General features: G+C 40.4%; 1 protein-coding gene across 3 annotated transcripts in view; it reads right to left on the bottom strand.

Moving 5' to 3' along the window:
* Window positions 1–23,316, bottom strand: part of add3a (adducin 3 (gamma) a) — a 73,432-nt gene that overhangs the window by 23,102 nt on the left and 27,014 nt on the right. For 2 of the 3 annotated variants that reach the window (XM_053330675.1, XM_053330689.1), the window contains exons 1-3: window positions 18,209–18,603; window positions 10,559–10,803; window positions 581–719 (exon numbers count right to left, since the gene is read on the bottom strand). In XM_053330675.1, the coding sequence (XP_053186650.1) occupies window positions 581–719; window positions 10,559–10,753 (334 nt within the window). In that variant the 5' untranslated portion in view covers window positions 10,754–10,803; window positions 18,209–18,603. Of the gene's footprint in view, window positions 1–580; window positions 720–10,558; window positions 10,804–18,208; window positions 18,604–23,316 lie in introns of those variants that run through there. The other variant, XM_053330683.1, reaches the window with a different exon arrangement.

Below are 23,316 nucleotides of genomic sequence, written 5' to 3'. Positions count from 1 at the left end.
TGCTTTATAGTTGCACCTAACGTTTTCCACAAGCAATATCAGTAACATGTTCTATTCTTTAAGTTACTACTGGCAACAGTGACAGACAGACACAACCACTACCCAACATCTGTCTTTTTATCTAATAATTTATCTGATACATCTGTCTCAAGCACTCCATCTTTTAATACTTCGTTTACTGCCAACACCTGCATACATGTACACATTACAGGTATATTTTAAAGAAGAGCCGAACTGAACCGCTGTTCTCCCTTTGACGTGTAATTCAGCATTAGTTGTGCATTCCAGTGCTGTGATTGGAAGCAGACTTCACATATGGACTTCTGGACAGAACTCTAGGATCAAAAACCAGTGAAAAATGCACGGCTCTTCCGGAGTCTGGGGGTTGAGTCGGTATTTACGCTCTTAAGTGAACAAAGCCTGTGTTTTGGTATGGATCTCCTGTCTTCAGATACTGATGCTGTGTTTTGTTTTTGAGAGCAGTTCAGAGTGGTTACACCCCAGGCAAGGATGGCATGTCCTGCTGAATGTTAGTGTCTGGTTGCCTGGGGTAACGGGCAACAGAGCTGCGAGTACTCACTGAGGGGGGAAGTGTTGAAACCGGCCACTGAGCTGGCCATGAAGAAGTCAGCGATCTGTCTGAGGGCCAGCAGGCCAGTGGGGTTGTTCCCCTTCCGCTGCTGCTCTTGGATCAGACTCTCCAACTCCTCTTTGAAGGCCTGAGAGAGAAGGAGAGAGAGAAAGAGAGAAAGAGAGAAAGAACATGTTTAGAGAGGAGACGTTGAACCATAAGATGAGGCAATGTGCTAAACACATTATCTCATCTTAAAGGTTACATTTTAGAAATGTAACCTTCAGACTTTTCCTTAAAAAGTTTTTAGCTGCATATTATCAAACCTGAAAACCCTTTATCGCCATTCAAATGCACACAAAAGCCTTTGACGACTGTACTCTGAGTTACAAGATTGGACATTTCAGTTTTGTATCATGCAGCAATAACCGTACGGTGGGATTAATTTATCTCACTTTGCAGATAGAGAACCTAGTTTAGACATAACAAACTTTCATGAACTACTAGCGCAGGGGGGGGGGGGGGGGGGGGCTATTAAGAGACAAAGGCTGAACTGAAGGGCTGCATAAAGGGCCAGTATAATATAAATAAGGAGTTTTTTTTAAACTGAGAATCATGCAACGCTACTATAGTTGATTTATAAAAATAAAAATATAGAGCTGAAAATTAGCATAATAGATGGCCTTAAAGACAGACATGAAGAGCGGGAGTAAAGAGAGGAAGAATGAGAGAGACAAGTTAATCACAGATTAGACATGCTCCTCTGGCGTCAATCTAAATGGTTCTAAAGGTGCTCTATGAAGCTGAATCCCAATAGGTTAGCTACCCAACAACAGTGATCAGGATTGGCTGGCTGGCTTGTGTTACGATTGGCTATTTGATGTCACTGGGAGAGAGTGAGTGTGTGTGTGGCTAATCCTCTTGTCCAGACTACGGTCATCTGTTGAATCCACAGACACAATACAATATATACTAACATGCTTTAATGAAATACTGCATACACAAAGCTGGCTGGATTACATCACATTAAGTATAGTATGATGTTATGCTTCTAATCTCCTTCGTCTTGCAACGCTTCGTAAATCAAATGTCCAAACAGAAATCAAAAGACTTCTCAATAAACACGAACATCACAACAGACAGTATCAGATCAGGATATGAACAGTAACTACTCCAAACATGTTGTATTCATCATGCAGTCAAGCTCAGGCTGCAGAGGATTTAATACTGTGTATGTATAGCTGCTGATAATCTTAATAAGGTTACTAACCTCTCAGGGGGCACACTCACCTTTCTGTATCGGCTAATGTTATTAAAGCTGTGATCAGCACAGAGGATTTTAAAGACAAGGACCCAAACAGACAACATGTGTGAATAACATACAAGCTGTGGTTAGGCTACCTGTCTGTCTGATGATATCACTTCAGTCAAAAAAAAAAGTTTTGTTTTTAGTTGTCATAGTTTCATCCGGTTTTTCCAGTTTATAATGTCATATTACGTTATCAAATGAGCACTGTTAAATCAACCTGGCATGGCTGCATCAGCCAAGTAAGCTATTCCTGTTTCACAAGTTGAACTTACATTGTATTACAACATGAGGAAAATGTATTGTTGCTGTGGTCAATTATAGTTTAATAATAATGTACTGGTATATCTTAATAGCCGCCTCCCAACCAATTGCAAATCCTTCTCATGTATATGATGTGAAACCTAAAACACAAACGCAAATGAGGTATCAAACATCTGCAAGCTTGACTAACATCATATAACATCATACCATTTGTCCTTTTTTTTGGGAGCATACAGCTTTGGGTCTGAATCAGTCTGACATGATTTAATTTTTTTCTCAGACACTACTGAACGCTAACTCAACATTTACTGACCCTTCTCAATTATGTTTTCTCCCCTTGTTCAACACAACAAAGAATATGAATTGAATCCTGTGTGTTTGGTTATTTGATGTGTACGTGTGTAGTGTGAATCTCCTGCTGGTATATCTATATTGGCACTGTGAGAGTGAAAATAGGCCATGACATTTCCACATGATGACTCTCCTCTAGTAAGGCAAACATTCAATATTAATGCCTTTATTTCATCTCAGTGCTTATGCAACAGTCAACAGACTCCCAACAGAGCTCAAAAACATCTCTGACACTTCCCCTTGTCCGTGCCCCCCCACATCCCCTCATGTCACCCCATGGGATGATCCATTAGTCTCCATGCATTAGTGTCTTTCCATTCTCCATTAGGGCCTTTGGTTTTATGCCCATGTGGGGGTGTTTTGTTAAAAGTGGAGCAGCCCCCTCTGTCCCGGAGCACCGCTGGTTCTGAACCCTGGCCAGACATTCCTCCGTCCCTGGTGGCGAGGTTGCTGTGGTAATAGGCTTGTTGCGGATGTCTGACAGTGGTGTATCAGAGTGTGTTTTTTCAGTTGTTGTTGCTGTTCTGGACATTTCCTTATTCAGAGACTGTTGTGCCATCACACTGACATTAGAGTCACAGTGCTTAAAGCTCGGTTTACTGGAGCCAGAGCTCGATCAGGCGATCAGACAGATTCCTGACTCAACTACAGAGGTCTTTGTTTTGGGTCTGTGCTGAAGGATTCTTGCTAGCTTGACACTGTCTCTCTGTTTTGGTCTCCACTAACTGCTGAGGGAAATATCTGGGCCTTTAGCTGTAAAATGCTCCACTGTGTTCACCAGCTGGTCACTAACTTTGTTTGTCTGCTGTTTGGTTCTGGGCAGTTAGTTTATCAGAGCTTTTTAGATGAAAACAGCTGCCTGCTCTGGTCACAAACAAAGCCACTGAGAGTTAACCAACAGTACAAGTGATGGTCAAAAAAAAGGAAAATCTCATTTGTTAAAAAACACCCAGGTGCAGAATCACCTGTGCTTTTTTAAATACCATCTGATTAGTTTCATATGACAAATCTTCTCTACACTGAACTTGGAGCAATTTGAAATGAAACCTTTTTAAAAGCTCATGCACATATAAACACACACACATCCAGAAACCACTCACTAGCAGGCATCTGCTCTACAATTTGTGTATGTGCATTCCCAAGAAGATTATGACAGCAGGGATTTTATTCCCATCATCTAAACAGATTAATCCCTGGGGCCTAAAAGTGGATCGTATCATTAATATTTTGGCAAACCTCTCACAACTGCAGCAATAAAAATAAAATCACATCAAAGTGTGTTTTCAACTGCTGTGGCATGCCTGCTAGCCTTATAACCACAATCTCACTTTAAGCCAATGACGCAAAGTTAGCTGCATCTTGAAAATGAAGTCACGTCATTATAGTTACCTCACATTGACCTCTGGAGTAAAAAATAACTCAAATGTCCATCATGTATCCTGTCAGATTAAAATCACAGGCAGCCAGACTAAGCAGGTCTCTCCACTTACTGGAGGAAAAATGTGATCCAATCAGAGAAATGAGGAAGTGTTTCCATGACTGCTTTTAAATGGCAAAAGCTAATCTTTCAAAATGGGACTGCAGTGATCTTGAGTATTGAGTTCACATGCAAATGGTCCAACTCTAGCTGAAGAAGTAACATGGCCATTTATGTTAAGTGAGAAAATGCTGATTTGAGATTTCAAACGCATGGTTGAAAAGACTAAATTTGGCCTTTTTAATATAAATAAATAAATGAATATAAATAATACATATGTAATGTACTTTTTGTTGCTTCTAAAAGGCAGTCAGAGTAAGCTGCAGTCAAGCGCCCCCGTCAAGGACACTACATCAGAGCAGATGCTTCCTGAAAAGGGCACTTTATCCCCAGTTTACTGTTGGGTGGATACTGGATAAAAATACATTGTTATATGCATATTTTAGATTATCTGAGTCAAAGTCCCCAAGTAACAATTAAAGGTTTCCTTCAAAGTTACTATCACAGGAAGTTTCTAGTCTTCCAAGAACTTGTCATCAGACTTCCAGAGATGTTTCCTTTCGTTGTGATTCCCATGTTTCTGCTGCACTTATTGTTGCAGATACAGGTGACACTTAAACTGCTGTACGTCATCCTTTGGGAAAGGAAGGCAACACCTTTTATGACTATGTTGGAAGCTGATCCTGCTCATCTGTGCTTGTGGCCGGATCTAAGACGCGTGTGTCACTCCTGATGGTTTCAGCATTACCTCACACGCTTGTGTTGTCATGTGAAATTAAGCTATTGTGTTTAATTAAGTACATTTTGGTCATTGCTTAGGGTTGAAAACAATCTAGAAAGTATCTTGTTAATAGAGCGGGCTTAGGTTAGGCTCTAGCTATTGTACTCAATATCAAATGTCAACTTCCGTTTTCCTTTATCCATTAAAACTGTATTTTGAGGTCATATCCTGCAGCTGGATAAGATTACATTCACCTGAAAGAACGTAGTGACCTGCATTTTCAGGCGTCTTGATGATGCTCTCTAAGCTCAAATTGCATAAAACAACATTAAACAAACTAAACCAGATTTTTAGTAAAACACAGCAAACATATTTGGAGTGAAAATATTTTTAGATATGGCTATGTAAAAGGTAAACACACACACTTTCCCTAAAAGCTTACAGACACATGCAGAGACCAGGTGAGGTCTGTAATTTCAGCCATACACTCAAATAGCCTCCTCCAGTTATGTTAGCACAATGCTGTTCTTTCAAACTGCCAACGTGACACAGCTACAAAGCAGTGCAGTGGCTGCCTGCAAGCTTGCCAATGCTATTGATTTCCCCCCATCTAACCTCAGAGTGTGCTTTAGTGAAACTGGTCCCCTCACTGCGGCTGTGATGTCTCACTACTCTGCATAAACTCCATGCCCTTTTTCTTGAAGATGCACTTGTTCACCCCGGCACAAGATGTGGAGCAAGAGGAGATCATTCACACTGATCTCATCTATTAATCAGATACCTGTGCAATGCTACCACAATGATTCCTCACTGGAGTTAGGGTTAGGCAATATTGCTGTTTTATTGATATCATGATATGAAACTGGATATAGTTTTAGATTGTTGATATCATAATATTGTGATATGGCATCAATGTTGTCTTTTCCTGGTTTTAATGGATCATTTTCTGAATTTACCAAACTGTTCTAGCTGTTGCATTATTTGTCTTTACCCACTTAGTCATTATATCCACATTAATGATCATTATTTATAAAATTCTAATTGTGTAAATATTTATATTGTGTTCCAGTAGCTAGTCATCCCTACATAATGAGGTCATTCATTTTGTCCAACATAATTGGTCTAACTGGAATCATCTTAATGTAAGGTAACATTAAAACAACTCTAAAATGTACTAGATTTCAGCATTTCAATTGAACAGAGAGCAGAAACACTAAATGTATGACTGTGACAAAGAATCAAAAGTAGTATAACGTGGATTGATCAGGCTGTGGTTGATACTCGATCGGCTTAATATGGCCAGTATCTGCATTGACATTGATCTGGAATATTGGATTGGCACATTCCCAGTTGAAAATATGTTCATGCACCAGTTTCTACAAGAAAAAAAAATCTTTACAGTCATTTTGCTTAGAGACAAAAACCTTTCTGTCTCTGATTTTAAATTGAAAATGTCAATTTGAGTTTCCAGAAAGAGAAACTAGGGTAAAGCTTATACTCACCAAGGGGATTCTTTAGACTTTTGGCCTTCCCTTTTGAGGTTGCACATGATCTAAAGTGGACTTAGTAACATTTCACTATGCTACCCTCTAATCCTGAGGGCAATGCTTCACCGCTGGAGGTTTTGCTAAGTTCAGCACCCAATAGATGATGTGAAATGCCAAACTGAAACACATCTGCCGAGACGCGACTCTGAGGGGAGAAGCAGTGGTTTTAAAAAAAGAATCTCTGGAGTGAGTTCAACCACTAATGTTCTATCAAATGAGACGTTCGGGACTCTAAAAAGAAAAACGAAAAACATAATAGAGAGCAGCCGTGACATTTGCCTCACACCGGGGGGGGGGGCTCAGCAACACAAGCCAAAGCACCATAAATTATCCACTTGTGTTTTCTGGCAAGTGGCAGAGGAAGAGGAGAATATGTTCACTTCCTCAGAAAACCACAGACCTAGTGCAAATAAGGCTGTGTAAATTTACCACAAGGTATTGGTAAGTAATTTCTATGAATGATGAACAAACTGTGCCACATCCTGGAAAAGTGCAGAGGGGAGGAGTAGAAAACCTAATAGCAGGGGAGAAAGCAAGATGAGCGGAGATGCAGAAAATAGAAGCAGCATGTGCAAGTACAACTCAAATTCAATTTCATCTGATTTAATCTTGTGCTTCTGAGGGCTTTTGACCTTTTGACTTTTTGGGTCGCAATCAAAGTCACGGAAACATAGTTCCCAGCAGCCACAGAGAGAGACGCTTAACCACATAATTTAACACTATAACACATTAATATGATTATTTACCAACCATGACATCATGAGACTTAGATTTGCTGCCAAAATCTGTATCTAAGTGCATTCTTGCATATGGAATGCAATAAAAAAAAACCCACCTCACAAATCAGCTCAAGGCAAATTTCAACCCTTCCATGTCATATAAAACATGCCTTGTCTCAACCAACATGACCACCACAAGCCTCTTTAAAAATCCTTTTCCTCCTCTTCTTCCTTCCTTCATCATGTAACACATAATAGTCAAATAAATCAAATAATGTCTAGAACAAAGCAGATGGAAACAGAATGCACTAACCAGAGGTTTAGTGCCATAAATGTTTCCTAGGACTGTTTCTCCTGCATGTTTAATGTGACATGAATTTACACATGCATGCATTACTTTTACCCATTGGTCTCTCTCCATCTATTGCTTTAGATTGCCTGTATGCATGTTGTTGTTGTATACAGACAATATACTTTAAGTGTTCATACTTCTGTAAATAAAGACCTAACAATCTGGTAAAAAAAGAGCCCTGAAATAGTTTGAAGTTTAGCTGTAGGCGTTGACTTCCAAAGGTAAACACAGATGCATGAATGAGATGGGTGGATGAAGTCAGCTGAGTTGATTCTGTCCCGCCTGGTCTATATTGGTCTGACTTTAAATACAACCTGCCATCTGAGTGCTAGAAACATGTAATCTGGAGCCGCCACTAGTCCCATAACACTGAAATAAAAACAAACAGAGAGCGAAGCGAAAGAAAGAGGAAAAGAGGGAGGGAGAGAAGGGAGCGCGAGAGAGAGAGGCAGGCAGATGTGTGGACACCCAGGTGGGGACACACATGTTAAGTTTGTTAGAGCTGAATATGTGAGAGAGAGAGAGAGAGAGAGAGAGAGAGAGAGAGAGAGAGAGAGAGAGAGAGAGAGAGAGAGAGAGAGAGAGAGAGAGAGAGAGAGAGAGAGAGAGAGAGAGAGAGAGAGAGAGAGAGAGAGAGAGAGAGAGAGCACGTGTCCACTTGTTATTGTTGTTGTTGTAGTTGAATAAGAGTAAGCTGATGCTGAGCGGCCAACTGTCCTGATATAAGGGCTGGAAACACTCTGCGGCCCACAGGGAGCCACCTGTTACTGCTGACTGAGAGCTGGTTGGCTCACATTCAAAACCGCATCAAGCGGGAATAATATACATACCACTGCATGACCACAAGTGTGACACACAGGGAGAGCTAAAGGTGCTCTCAGCGTGATGTAGTGGTAAATAATGATGGTGGGTAACCTACAATGTCCAGCTGGTCAAATCAGCTATCGCTGGTGGTGATAAACATATCTTACAAGTCAAAAATATTCAATGTAAAACTGTATGAAATATCTGACAAATATAAGTTCGGTACTCATTCTCGTTTTGACTCGATTTTGTTCCCCACTAACTTCTGAGGGAAACATCTGTCTTTTTACCTGCTAAATGCTATACTATATGTTCACCAGCTCATTACTAACTTTGACTGCTGTTTGGTGCTGGGTAGGTAGTGTTTAGTAAGTTTTTATTAGAGCTATTTTACTCCAATTGACTGTAATGAGAATTGTGAGTCTGAACCAAAGCAGTTCAGGAGCTGAAAGATATTAACACGCTTAGAGCTGAGTGGAACTTGGGACTTGGGTGACACATTTTATCCATTGCTAATATAAAAATATTGATTGTAACAACAATACTATAAATGTTTAAAATACTGAACTTGTGTATTGTCTTCATATATTTAAAGAAATCTGATATTCACCATGAGTTGAGACCATGAAAACCTATCAAGACTCACAAGAACTAGAATAGAATGGAAGTGCCACAAACTACTGTCGACGGTCAGCTAGTCATTGAATTCAATGTGTGTTGTGCAACGGTCTTAGAGGAAATAACTACTCAGAAGTTTGTGTTTCCAACAAAAATATCCTGAGAGGACAAAATTGAAAAAAACAACAATTTATCAGGCCCTCTAAATACACAGATTCACAGTGGCATTCAATTATGTACGGTCATAATAAGAATTGAGAATATGTGTGATAAAACACTGAAGCTGTAAAGTTTTGCTTTTCACTGGAGTTGTCATCACACACACACGCACACATGCACACACACACACACAGATACAATGGAAACCTACATCAGCAGCACCATGCTCCTGCCCTTCCAGACATCTGGCACAAAACAGAGGATGCCAAGAAAACCACACTGGGCATGTGCAGAATGCGACTCACATTTAAAGCTTAAAAAAAGAACGGCCAAACCACCGCAGGCACTACCCAATATCAGTCACATACACACTTCCAGGCTTGTATTACTCTACTTATGAAGAACATTCACTCATGACATTCCCTACCCAAGTGACATATAACCTTATCCATTACATTACTGTACACCATAAATCTGTCTCTGCCTCCTCTAAAACCGACAAAGTGTGCTCACTTCAAAGTAAGTCAAAGCACAAACGCATACAGAGACATGAACACACTCGTGTCTAAAATGTAAAATCCTAATGTAAATAGTCAGGAGCACTTCAGTCAGAGACCAGCCTTGAGTCAATAGTGCAGAACAAATAATGTGTGGGCAGAATTGAAAAGCGGGGGGCTTGTTGTACAATCTCCAAAAAGAATGAGGCAGTTCAAAGGGCACAATCCAAACAGCGAGATGGGACAACACGGACATCTTTACATGTGTCCATGAGCTTGACTTTGTCTCCAGTTAAATGAAAGGTTTGCTAGTGAGTTCCTGTCAGGGAAGCAATTTTATTTGGAATCAAAGAGGAGATAAACCAATCCAGAGGCATGATTTATAGTCAATACATCTAAAATACGATGGCATAAGATGTTTTTCTTTGTGAACTTTGACTCATGTATAGTTTTATGTTCAACTGTTGCAAAGTGCAAATACATTGTCATTGCAGAACCATGAGTGTCTTATTATGTCTTATTATTAGCATGTGTGATCCCAAATAGGTTCAAACCTCTAACTGTACATCCAGCACTTAAATCAAGTTTGGCTAGCAGAGCAAAAGGTATCAATCCAGACATCCAAGGAAACAAAAATAAAAAAAAATTATGTGTTGGTTGAAATATGCCCTGTGCTCACGGAGTTGTTTACTTCAGCAAAACCTGACCCAACATGAGAGCTGTCTGGAGGGAACTTGGAGAGCTCCAGCATCCCGAGTGAGGGTGTGGCAGCTGGTGCTTTATTAGGGTTTTAGCTGACTGCTGTGTTTCTCTTGACAGTGTCACAACATCGGTCACCCTGGACACAAGTACACACACTGATGTAACTTTGTTAGAAACCGCTGGGTTGAGGAATAGTAACTGACAGCTGGAGAAAATGGGAACTGATTACTCAAACATTAGCCAGTGAGATGAAAAGATCTTTGCATACACCAAGTTCTGCTTTGTGCATTTTATCTATAACTGAACTTTAAAAAAGTTGTACTTCTTTCTTTGGCACATGATTTGCATCCATCTTATATTTTTATATAACTGTGGTTTGCAAATAATGCAGACTTCCAGCACCAAACGCACAATACAATGTTTCTTAAACAAATGTTCTCTGGGTGGGACCATTTCTTATTTTAACTTACGGGGCTTTGTAAGATCTGTGTGACGCGTTTCTTCTGCTCCAGAACATTGAAGTCCTGCCGGAGGTCGGGCGACATGTTCCTGGCTCTGATGTACTCCGGATCGTTGACATTGACCCGGTCGAAGTAGCGCTCCTTGGTCCCGCCACCGGATGGAGGAGGGGTGGTCACAACCCCCTGATGGCTGTCCTCACTCATGCCTGCTTCACCTCAGTCGCTTTCTCAATGGCTGCCGCTCTGCCTCTCACCTGAGAAGAAGAAAAACAGACAGGTGGATTGGTTAGAGTACAAATCATGGGAACAGTTGAATATTTACATTTTCACTTAGATGTTTTGCGGTATTTCATTTCACAAAATACTAGAGTGTGTAGAACAGAACAACATGTACCAGCATTCAAACTAAAGCACTTATGACAATGTGGTATGCAAATAATTCAGTCATCAGGAAGCAAAACAGACTTGCCTGTAGAAGGTAAAATGGAAAAGGGAAGAATTGCAAAGAGTTTCACAATGCCTATTTTAATCAATTATATTTTCATGTTGCATTATTCTGAACAAATATCACAGGAACAACAAAACCTTCACTAATGGACATAGCACTTATGTTTAAAGGCCAGTTCAACAAGACTGGATAAAATATGAAAAAGAATCCAAGACGCCTGATTATATATGTTCTAAAATTGGGCCGTTCATCGCAGCAATAGGAAGAGACACAGATGACCATTTCCATAGCAATGACACACTTGCATACTCCAATACTTCTGCGTTGATACACTGCATTAAATGGATTAGCTAGATTTCTGTTTGTGTTTACCTGACAAGAAATGGATGATGGTGACAGTGACTTGCTCACAGTGATAAATGGGGAACTAGGAAACTGAGAATCTGGAGTTATCTTTGACTACTACAGTGGAAAAGGTAGGGTGCCTGCGGAGTTGGAGCTGGAACTCTCTCTCCTCATACTCATACTAGCCTGTGCTGTTTGCTAATTGGCTGAAGAAAAATAGCAACATCCTTATGTAAGACTGCACCTGGGGAATTGACCGAGCAGGTCTGTTGAGACCCCAGGCAACAGCTTCAGGCACTCAGCGGCTAACCAGTTCAAACCGCTGCAATTGTTTTCTACAGCATTCAGCAACAACCATGCTTAATATGTATTTTTCCTCTCTCACACAGGGTTGAGTTAAATTATGGTTGTCATTCTTTTAATCCAAGTGGTTACTTTACAAGGCAAGCAAATAGTAATTTATTTCTGTCACTGATGATAATGTCTGGCATACGGCACTCCTACTGACAAGTACAATAATGAATCTTCTTCTGTTGTCAGCAGATGACAGACATGGAGTCACAAAACATGTTTGTCAAACATGTAAGGACGTTCATGTTCTGGTCTTTGGTTTGACACAAATAACAGGCTCCAATACGTTGTGTCATTCTGTAGACACTTACAATGGAAACTACTGCATGTAGGCAGTAATCAGGACACACTGACACACTGCCCAATGAAGAGTAGAAGGAGGACAGAAGCAGCTTTGTTTGAACATCCAGGCCTTGACTGTTGCGGTGGTTTACTCCCACTGTTCATTTTCAGGTCAGCTGGCATGACGACAAACACTTTGCAGGATACAGTAAATTCTAGTGAAAGTTTTTGACATGTCATGCTAACTAACAAACAAATGTGACCAAACATAACTTCCCTGGCAGTGGTAAAATGATGAGGACTCAGGGAGAGAAAGAGAAAGAAAAGAAGAGACAGTCAGAATACATAAAACTGCATCAGTGGTTGCTGTAGCAGAGGATAAGCTGGTGGTGTATTAGGGAGGGGCGGAGCCTATGAGAACAGATGGCATCTTGGCTTGGAGAGCGGAGGGGAATGAGAGAGAGAAAGCAAGAAAGACTTTAAGAAAGGGATCCCGCTGCTTTCTGCCTTGAAAAGCCCAGTGTCCATCTGACAGCAGACATATTGAAATTTAAGGGTTACTCTGCTAGAGACGACTCCTTCTCTACTTTTGACCTTTTCTGCTGTGAAGTCGTTTTGTTGGGGTTGTCGAGGTGATTTGGTTTAACACATGCCACTAAGCTACTCATTCAGGTCAAATGCCACTTAAAAAGATGTCTGAGATTAGTGGAGTGTAACACAGCTCAGTGTAGAGAGGAGTTGTTTTCAGACCAAAACAGTATGTTAAAAGAAATCCCTCCAAGAGGATGAAGTGTATGTAGTGCATGTAGTGCTACTACTCCTATTCAAATATACAAGAAAGCAAGCAACACTTCCTTACAAGGTGTTACAAATTAACTCAATACATGACATTAGAGATGAAACAGTTCATCAAAAATTGATTGGTAACTATTTTGATAGTCAATTAATAATTTAAGTATTTTTCCCCAGCAAAAATGCTAAATATTCATTGGTTCCAGGTTCTCCAATGGGATGATTACCTGCTTTTATGTGTTTTACCTCATTGTAAACTACATACCTTTGGGTTTTGGATTGTTGGCTGAAGAAAACAAAGCTATTTGAAGATGTTATCAGTTTTAAAAGACTGACATGTATTTTTCACTACTTTTTTTAATGAACCATTACTACATTATTTCTCTTTATTTGAACCTCAACTTAAGTCTAGCTGATATTCTTTTTTATTTAATATTTTTGCAGCAGCAGCTGATGTTATAAGTAACATTAACTTTCACATAGAAGCAGCTATCCAATATTAAGACCTCAAATTTACCTCATACAAATACTGCTGCTTCCTTTACTGAACACTAAGCAGTCTAGTGGTTAAAGTCTGTGTAAAGTAAGAATAAATATGTGTTCTGAGTTTGACATACTACAGAAAAGTGTTTTGTTAACCACCCTGCCAAATTCGAATGATTAAAAAAATTGCCAAATATATGAAATTAGGCTTCAAAGTTGTGTAAAAATCAGTTTCTTTCTCTGCTCCCAAACGCTGTGGGAGTGCCCCCCGAGTTCGCTGAAGCCACGCCCCCTACCAAATGTCACCTGTCAATCAAAATCACCACCTCTACCAGAAACATTGACACTACGCCTGAGAGCTTTCTGCTGCTAACTCAGCTGCTAGCCCGGCGGCTAACTCGGCGGCTAGCTCGCAGCTAACTGTAGACTGTAGTAGTAGTAGTGTGCGCTGAATGTAGTTATACCTCTACAGCAGCAGGGGCGGGTTTATGCCAATCACCGCCGCGTTACATAATGCCGCTGTGATTTTCAGACCCGCCCACTAAAACGCAGAAATCTTGAAACACAGTTTGTGAAGCTTAGCTCCACAATTCAAATCTAAATGGTTGAAATGCTTTTTACACCTCTTCTAGAAATACATTTTTGACCAATTTAATGTGTTTAGAAGAAAATGTCTGAATTCACCTTTAAACAGCCTTTAAGGTTTCATTCACTTGTAGACAGAAAATTTTCTACACTGGAATTAGAACTGGCAAACCACAAACATGCAGTTAGAAGTTTTAGGGAAAAAAAGAGTATGTTACATCTCTAATTTGTTTTGCTTGCTTTCCTGTGAATATGCCAACGTATCTATTTAAATATCCAGCATTTCCTATATGGTGTTATCTCTAAAGCAGAGAATCCATAAGAACGCAGGGGAACCTATTTTCCTCTCTACCTGATCCCCCTACTAAAGCTGTGACTTATACTATGTAACGAATAAAAGCCGGCCAAAAAAACCCTCTTTAACTGGAGGCAGCTGGGCAGTGCAGAGTTATGTAACGTGATATTGAATTCATCCTCCTGCACTGTTCTTCTTACTGAGTAGCTGTGCACAAGATGGGCTGGGATAAAAACTAGGTCTGAGAGAAACCGCAAAATGACTGGTGATGAGAGTAGTATCATGATATAAACATGTCTTTAAAGGAAGGCAGACCAGAGGAATCAGTTGCTACTGTGCAATATTTGTATCTCACTTGCTTCATTTCTTCAACTTATTCTTCTGTTTTTGGTCTTGTGGCTTTATTTCCTCATTGTTTGGTGACCCACAGACCCCACTGCTGTTTATGTGTAGTAACAGTAATTGCAAAATAAATGTGTTCATTTAAATACTTTTTATGCCTTTCTTCTGACCATGAAGAACTATTACAACACTAAAAGAGGAAATGTTATAAGGATGAAGAAATATAATTTATTTTGTTTGGCAAAAAGCCACAGGCAAAGAAATATTCAGTATTTTATTCTACAAAGTGCTATGATTCTATTGTTAACAGGAATCCCAATTGACATATTAGGATTTGAGATGGGTAGCATTGTGCACAAGGGTACTGGCACTATAGGAGAGCAACTAACACTTATTTTCATTATCAATTAATCTGTCAATTATCTTCTCGATTTATCCATGAGTTGTTTGGTTTCAGAAAATAGTGATAGTGATATCGATAAGTGTTTCCAAAAGCCCAATATCTAGATTTGTCCCAACCAACAGTTCATAACCCAAAGAGATTCAATTTACTGTCACAGAAGACAAAATAAACCAGAAAATATTCACATTTGAGAATATGGAAATTTTCTTCTTAAAAATTAACTGAAAGTTATTAATCAATTATTAAAATAATTACTGGTTTAATAGTTGGCAACTAATCAATTAATCATTGCGACTCTCACTATCATCACTTGTAACAGATTTAGAGCACATGGATACATCTGAAACATGAGTTAAAAATCATGTTTATTAGTAATTACTAAAAGTAATAAAGTATCAAGGTGTTAAAACCAGTCCAGTGTCCAAAACTTAAAAGGTAAAAGAATATAGTGTATAAAATCACTTGGGCATGGAAAACATATCTGTGAAGGTGTGATTGACGGCAGAAACGAATGCCTGAAATCTGCTGAATGAGTGGAATTCTGTGTGCCCCAATGCAACAGCTGTAGCCTTAACAAAAATAAAGTTACACACCCCCCTTGAAACCACACCTCTCCTTACACACATACACACACACACAGCTCTGCAACCAGACTCATAACTCCCCCAGTATGAGCTGCCGCCATCACTTAGTCTCTGTCAATAGATCATTGTCCCTGTCCCAAACCCTCTCGGTGTGGTCACATCCAGAGAGATCAACCGCTGAGGGGTGAGTGATTGTGGGTGTGTGTGTGTGTGTGTGTGTGTGTGTGTGTGTGTGTGTGTGTGTGTGTGAGAGAGAGAGAGAGTGCACAATTAATCCAATAACAATGAAATCTAATACTTGCATTACAGCATCAAAGTATATAATTCAAATTTCATGCTTCACAACAGATGCCCTGTCATGATTCCATCCAAACACATCTTGAATGACAAACATTGAACTTACACAACAATGCCAGAAGTTTGAGTGGCTGGATATTTGAGACACAGCTGCCCTTTAAATATATTGAATTGGAGGACAGTGCCGTATTGTAATTGACTTAAACTCCATTCATTTGTAGCAGATAGACAGGTCTGGCTGTGTTTATTGAAGAGTGCTAGACTGTGACCGCAGCCCCGAGGCAAGGTGACCACAACCTCTTACCCCATGACCTTTAGCGACCTGCCCCCCTCCTGCTCATTTTCAGCAGCTCTACAGACATAAGCCGTCTTCATCTTGGGGGAGGCCGTCCGTGAAAACTCTCATCTATAAAATTTAAAGAGTGCAATAAACCAAAGACTGCTTAACATTTTTTTTGGTATCTAGGAGTTACATGAAGAGTTGTGTGGATCAGGGGCCTTCGTTTCCACACAACAATGGGCTCTTAATGCATGAGGGGTAAAGATTTTAGGGATGTCCAGACAGTATTGGAAAAAAATAAAGCCCATCAACTCTGCTGTGTTAGCTTTGTCCACCTCTGCCTGCTAGTGTTGCAGCGCTGCTTGCTTATAACACAGCTGGGATCTAAAGTGTGAACGTTCTGTTACATTACATGGAGTGAGTTAGGGAGTTAATGTGAAAAACTATTTGAGTGTGCAACTGAAATTTTGGCTTATTCTTCGAGCCAACATTGCTTTCAATTAAAATGACAAATGTTAGGCAATGGCTCATATCAGTTGTCTCTAATTAATATTAAATACGTAACTAACTACATGACAAGACTAATTAAATTTAGCTGTTTTATTTGTGTTAAAGTGCTCTCTGCACTTGTGGGGAGGCACATTACATATTTAATAACAAACATTTTATGTCATGCGAGACCTCAGTGAAGCCACACTGATGCATGACTGCACTCACACATCCTTTTTAAAAAAAAATTGAGTCTGAAAGAATGACTTCCATCTTCTGTCTCCATTACGTGAGCTTACCCATGATGGCAAGTGCTCCTCTGACATTTGGAGCTGGATGAAAGCCAGCCGCTCATACAACACACAACTCTCCATCTTCATCTGATGACAGGCAGCTAATCTGGAAACCTAGGTCTACTAATCTCTCTGTCTTGCTATACTTTGGCTCCATCTCCAGCTCTATCTCTCTCTGCCCATCATTCTCTCAATGACTTGATTTCATTTTCTGCCACTAAACATTTTGTTCTAGATGCCTGTCACATGCAAACTGAAGAAAAACAAACTCACCCTAATGCTGATTAAAGTCTTATACAGTGCACACATGCATCAACAAACAACCCCAGACAAGACGCTCTGCAACACCACCACACAACCACCCACTCGCTCACCTTTATTGTGCCTGGGGGAAGCTTCAAAGCATGGCTGCTTGTGTATCTACTAGCTGCCACCCCTAAAAATAAACAAACAGCCTTTTGGGTTGTGTTACAACCCCAGCAGCAACAATACCAGGAAAGAATCTGTATGTTGGCTAATTATATCCACACTCACACACAAATACGCACACACTGACCAGTAGTGTAAACCCTGTAAAGCAACACACACATGCACAGACATACACACTCAAACAGAGGGGTGGGCGTGTTCCTTGTCTAAACATGCCTGTGTGACAGATCTTGCAGTGTAACTGGAGGACGGTGCGTGAGCCAAAGTCTCAGCAGCTTACAGATTCTCCAGCAGCAGCTTTACTATGAGCCGGGGAAACTCTTCTTCAGAGCCCACCGACGTGCCAGTCACCGTGTCACCAATCTGTGATGGACACATGGCAGCGTCTGGTTGAAGTTGGAAGAGTGGGTTCCTTTAGCAACCCCAATTCGAGTCCAGAATTTGTTTCGGTTGCACATTGCAACACAAACGGTGAAATCTTTTGTGTTGCAATCTCTAAAGCATTCTTTCTCAGTTAATTATGTATGTTTAAAAAAAAAAAAAAAGTATGCTGAAGGTTGATTCTTGTTGCTGCAGTGACCCTTTAATTCTCTGTCTTCCTTCACATACAAGCTCTACTGTTGTACACATTAGAGATAATAACCAGAGCTAATCTTCACTAGTGCTCACACTCACGGCACTGTTACTGCCAAGTGTGTTCATAGTGCAGAAGAGTGTGAGCGCCCAACAAGGAATTCCCCTAAAAATACAAATCAGTTTTAGGGATGGTAACCGGCAGCTGGTTTGAACACAAAAAAAGAAGACAAGTTTGATTCTTTTTATAGAAATGAAAGGGACTGGATTACCTCAGAAGAATATATCCCAGAGGAATGAAATCCCTGAACAATATATTCCAAATGGCTACCCAGGTGTATTGGCACAAGATACCAGCATATAAACAAATAAACCAAGCCCAACCAACCTTGTATTTCCTCCTTGGTCAGTGAATGGGAGATAACAGGCAGTAGTAGTAGGCAACTGAGGCAAAACACATGTCTCTATTTTTCCTCTGTTGCTCACTGTCTGTGCTAAAATTCCAACACTGAATTCCAGAGCCAGAAAGACAAGAAAAAAAAAAGAGCGGGATACGAGCGTTAGAATGCGAGTACCAAAGCAGTGATCAGTAAAAAACCAGCCAGTCCACTTGTCTGTCTAGATATTCCATATAGATGCTCTTTGGTTGAGCTGCAGGCAAACAGCAGATATGCTTTCTCCTAGATTCCTGCGGGCTCTGCTCCCCAGCGTTCATCAGCGGGAGAAGTATCAACAGCTGTGAGCGTGTGTGTATGTGAGAGGATCTGAGTGTGTGTGTGTGTGTGTCTGTATACCCTCAGTGAATGAGGGTGTGTTTGTGTGGAAAAGAAGCTAAAGGAACCACGTGATACAGGCTTAATCCCCCGCCCACTGGCTCCAAGCATATACACACACACACACACACACACATAGAGACACACACAGATCCAGGCAAACACACACATACAGGCTACTAGACCAATCAGAGCTCAGGCTTACACACTAATCACCCCTCCTCCTCCCCCGCCTGTGCTCTCTCTCTCTCTCTCTCTCTTTTTCTCTCTGTGTAGTCTTTTTTTCTTGTCTCTTTTTTTTTCTTTGATCCATTCACTTTCTGGTCTCTCTCCCACATTCCACAATCCTCTCTCTCCCTCTCTCTCTCTCTTTCTCTTTATGTCTCTCATTCACACCCCCTGATTCCCCAATCACCCCCTACAGGCGACTGTAAAGGTCAGTGTTTATGAGTCCGGCTGGATGTCTGTAACTGCAGCCACACAACCTGCTGTAGCATAAACCGTGTGGCCTTTACTGCCACCTCGGCCCATCCGAATGAACAATCAACAGCCTCCAAAAGACAGAGGACAGACACTCAGATTTTCAAAACAGACAAATCATGATTTAATTATTCTCCTTCCCATCCCAAGTCAAGGGTCAGGGTCAGCCAAATAACAGCTGCTTGCAATTCAGTGTCTTGCCTGAAACAAACCACTGACTGTGCAATCTTGAGTTTTACTCTGAGCTTTAACCAGGCCTTCCACCCCCATTTTTATTCTGTTTATTCTATTCTCTACTGACCAGCTTCATACAGTTACAGTGTTTGTTAATCAGTTACTTTACTCTCTGACACATTAATGGTGAACTGTTAGTATGACTCATGACTAAGGCTGAGTGATAAGGGTTAACCAATGTTACTATGTCAATACAACTATTTTTATGATAATATATAGGATTACATAAGAAATATGCAAAAAATCACATAAGAAATGATCACATTAATGGTTGTTCCATTTCAACAAATCAGACTCCTGAAATGACCAAAACCAATTGTGCATTTTCATAAAAAACATTAATATAGACAAAAATAAAATAATATGATCATGTTGTCAGAATACAATACCACCGACAACCGATAAAAGTGAATTAATGTTCAGCCTAATCTATTTTTTTGGATTGTCCACTGGCCTTCAAGCAATAGCTGATGATTAAGTGATTTTAGAAGTAAAAATAAAAACAAAATAACAAACAAATTTGATCTTTGAGGACACTTTAGTATAATGTATAATGAGAACAGAAACAGGAAGTTTGTACCTGCGTGGGAAGGTCCCTTACTCTACTCTACTACCTGTTGCTTCATCATGGCAGGACCACCAACACATAGTCACTTGTAATATTTGGATATGGTCCAATACACAAGTCAAAAAAACAAGGCAGATTGCCAGCAAGATGTCAGCTATGTCATGAGTCATGCTGTTTAATTTTACACCTTAACTCCTGTGCATATTTACATTTGGATCACTTTTTTATATGATCACACTTTGTGCGATTGCTTTGTTACATGTTCAGATTTGTTTAGATTTAATACAAGTGATATCTTTACTTAAAGGTGCATTGCATAATGTTTTTTAAACAGTCAACCTAAAGTGAACATAATTTAAACACAACTAAATGCCTAAATTGTCGTGGATATTGTTACTGTTTTTTTTGGCTTAGTGCAAGTGGTGTCTGAATGACACTTTTAGTAGCATTCATTTTTAACTTTGAACTGTCTTGTAAAAGTATGTCACTATCTCATTTATGACTTGAGACTCCTGTCATAAAATGTAACTTCCAACTCATGCAAGTAGAGCAGCAGGTTTTAGTGCCAAAGGTTGTTGGCCGAGATCTTTTGGGCGACAACAAACAGCGGTGTGTGCTGACTGTCATCACCTGAGATCATCAGTGTTTTTGTTTAGGCTCCTAAAAAAGAAAATGTTACAACTTGGTCGCAACAGACGCCAAGCCCAACCTATCTGATGATCTGCTCTGAAGTTGAAAACGTGCCAACATGACAATTCTCACACAAGAGCAAGCATTGTTTTTTGCAAACCTGCTAATCAGTTCAAATCAGCTGTTTGGGTATGATGTTTTCAATGCTGTAGTGCAAAGTGGTGATGCTCTCTACTTGTTCAAGCTAGACAACAGTGTACGAGTTCAGGCAAGAAGAAAAAAATAATTAGCCAAGTATGTATGACATAATGTTGATGAGAATGAGTGAGTGAAGACACACAGGATTATTCTAAGTGTTCAGGTATGTGTAGTGTGCCTCTTAGTCATATACATACACTTGCACAGTCAATTATCTTTACCTGGCTGTCATCTACATCAGTACAATGACCTTTTGTTGTTGTCACTCCCCTCTGCACGCACACACACACACACACACACACACACAATCTTTACAGAGGAGAAACATCAGCTGTGTAGTGATGAAACTGACAGTGCTGATGAGGTCTGAATCAAATGTACACACACACACACACACACACAGACACACAAACACAGACACACAGACACAGACACACAGACACACAGACACACACACACACAGACACACAGACACAGACACACAGACACACACACACACACACACAGGGTACTGAAGGGAATGTAAAACAGGATGATCCCTTGAAACAGCATCACATGGCTGTGGAGGAAATCAGTGTAGCGTTTGCTCAAGGGAGCTGCAGCTGGTTTGTACCAATAAACAAGAGGTATCACCCTGCTGTCACCACATGATCAACAATACCGTCTCTTCCAACAAACTGTGTCTTCAACACAAATAATGCCCTCTTAGGGAATTACTTGCTGCTGGTCTATGAAATTACATTAGAAGCAATGCTTACAAAATGCATGAACTGCTTACAGAAAACGCCTCCTCTCTGTATGAAGTAGCTGGAGAGACTGTTTATTTCACACTGGGGACTTTGAAGTAAACCTTTTTCAGTTCACTAAACATTTGCTTATTTGTCTTTGTGCTGAAAGTGGGGGAAAAAAACAGTTTTAGCGCATCTGATGAGTCTATTTTCAGTCTAGCCAAATGCCAACGGCAGATTTCACTGTTTAGTCTCTCCAATCTGAATGAAGGATGAAGATGATCACTAAAATCTGCAGAATAACTGATTTACGGGAATCAAAACCTGCAGATTTGACATGGCACACCCTACACAATAAACTGTACTGTAAATAACTGAATAAAGTCTCATGTCTCATGTTTGCTTTGGCGACTTTAAGGTTGCTCATTTCCTTTCAATACTGTCATTGCTGTGGAATAGTGATAAATAAAATAAAATGTTATATACTGACACTAAAATGATTAAATGTGATTGGTAAGATATTTTAGTGTTTGTGTATTGGCCAGCCCTCGCTCTGCACACAGTATTCTTATCCGCAGTGCAGTGAATATGCCAAGTGCAGGTTGGCATAGAAAGGAGTCTGGTCCCCCTCCACCTCGTACCACCACCACCACCCCCTCCTTCGGGATGTTGGTGCATCAGTCAGCAGACCAAACTCCCCTCTGCATGCACACACACACACACACACACACACACACACACACACACACACACACACACACAATCCCCAGCTGCCACTACCAGGCCTGACTCAGGGAAACAGAGCTTCCTGCATAATGCTGCGTGCTGTCACTTAATGCAGGACAGATCCCATGCACTGGTCATAATATGAAGACATGTTCCACTAAAGATATGCAACACAAGAAATGCAACACAACTATGCTCTATCACCTGCTGTTCATGTACAATTATGAGATTAGTCTATGATTATTGACTCATTGCTGCATGACCCATAACTACAACCAAATAAAACATCTGGAGAGTGAATCTTGTGGATCAGTATTACAAAACCCTCCTGTCTTTTACTGGGAATTTACACAACTGTTAAACATTGGTAGATAATAAAGTCAGAAACCTTGGAGATTCAACTCGCTCTTTGTTTTGGCTACATGATGAGTGGGAAGGATGGTCAAAGCAGAAACAACCCATCAAACTGGAAGAGTCCCAGGACAGTGTCCAAGCAGCGATGTCTCACTGATAACTGTAGGCTTGTCTCTCAACGATACCTAATTATGGCGTTGTAGAAAGCAAAATGACTGTTATTTCTTTAAGTTGACTCATGTGACACAATACAGGCAGGGTTAGACTAAACCCAGGCGGTAAAATGCGTGCTAGATACTCTGCCAACCAGACAACTGTTATCATGCATGATGATTAATACCGTGCTCTTAAGTAATCCCATACTTCTGCTGACGTCACCCCTCCTTGACCCCTGTGATAAGCTGCGGACAAAAACAAAACACAATGGAGAGGAAGACCTGAGCGTCTGCTGGGCTAAATTCATGCTGCTATCTATTTACTGCTATCAACGTTTCCCACCAAATAGCAAGCAGTAACAGGAGCAGAGCAAAGGAGCACATTCACTGATGCTAACTTTACAGGAATGCACAAACACTTGAGCTCATTATTGGGAGCTCTGTACTTTTCCCCCCCAAGAACAGAAAAAAAATGGCCGACCAGCATAGAGACCCCACAGTGGGACACTGACAGATGTAGTAATGCTTGAGAAAATACAACCCGTCCAGTTAATGGTTGTGCTGCAATCCCACTGACATAAGAGACGTTTTTTTGTTTTGACTACTTTTGCTTCAAACGCCATTTTCCCACATGACAGAGAGGTCAAGTT

Source organism: Scomber japonicus, chromosome 2, assembly GCF_027409825.1.
Source record: "Scomber japonicus isolate fScoJap1 chromosome 2, fScoJap1.pri, whole genome shotgun sequence".
In the NCBI taxonomy this organism is placed as follows: Eukaryota; Metazoa; Chordata; class Actinopteri; order Scombriformes; family Scombridae; genus Scomber; species Scomber japonicus.
The sequence above is the reverse complement of the archived record's forward strand: the minus strand, read 5'-3'. Positions and strand labels throughout refer to the sequence as shown.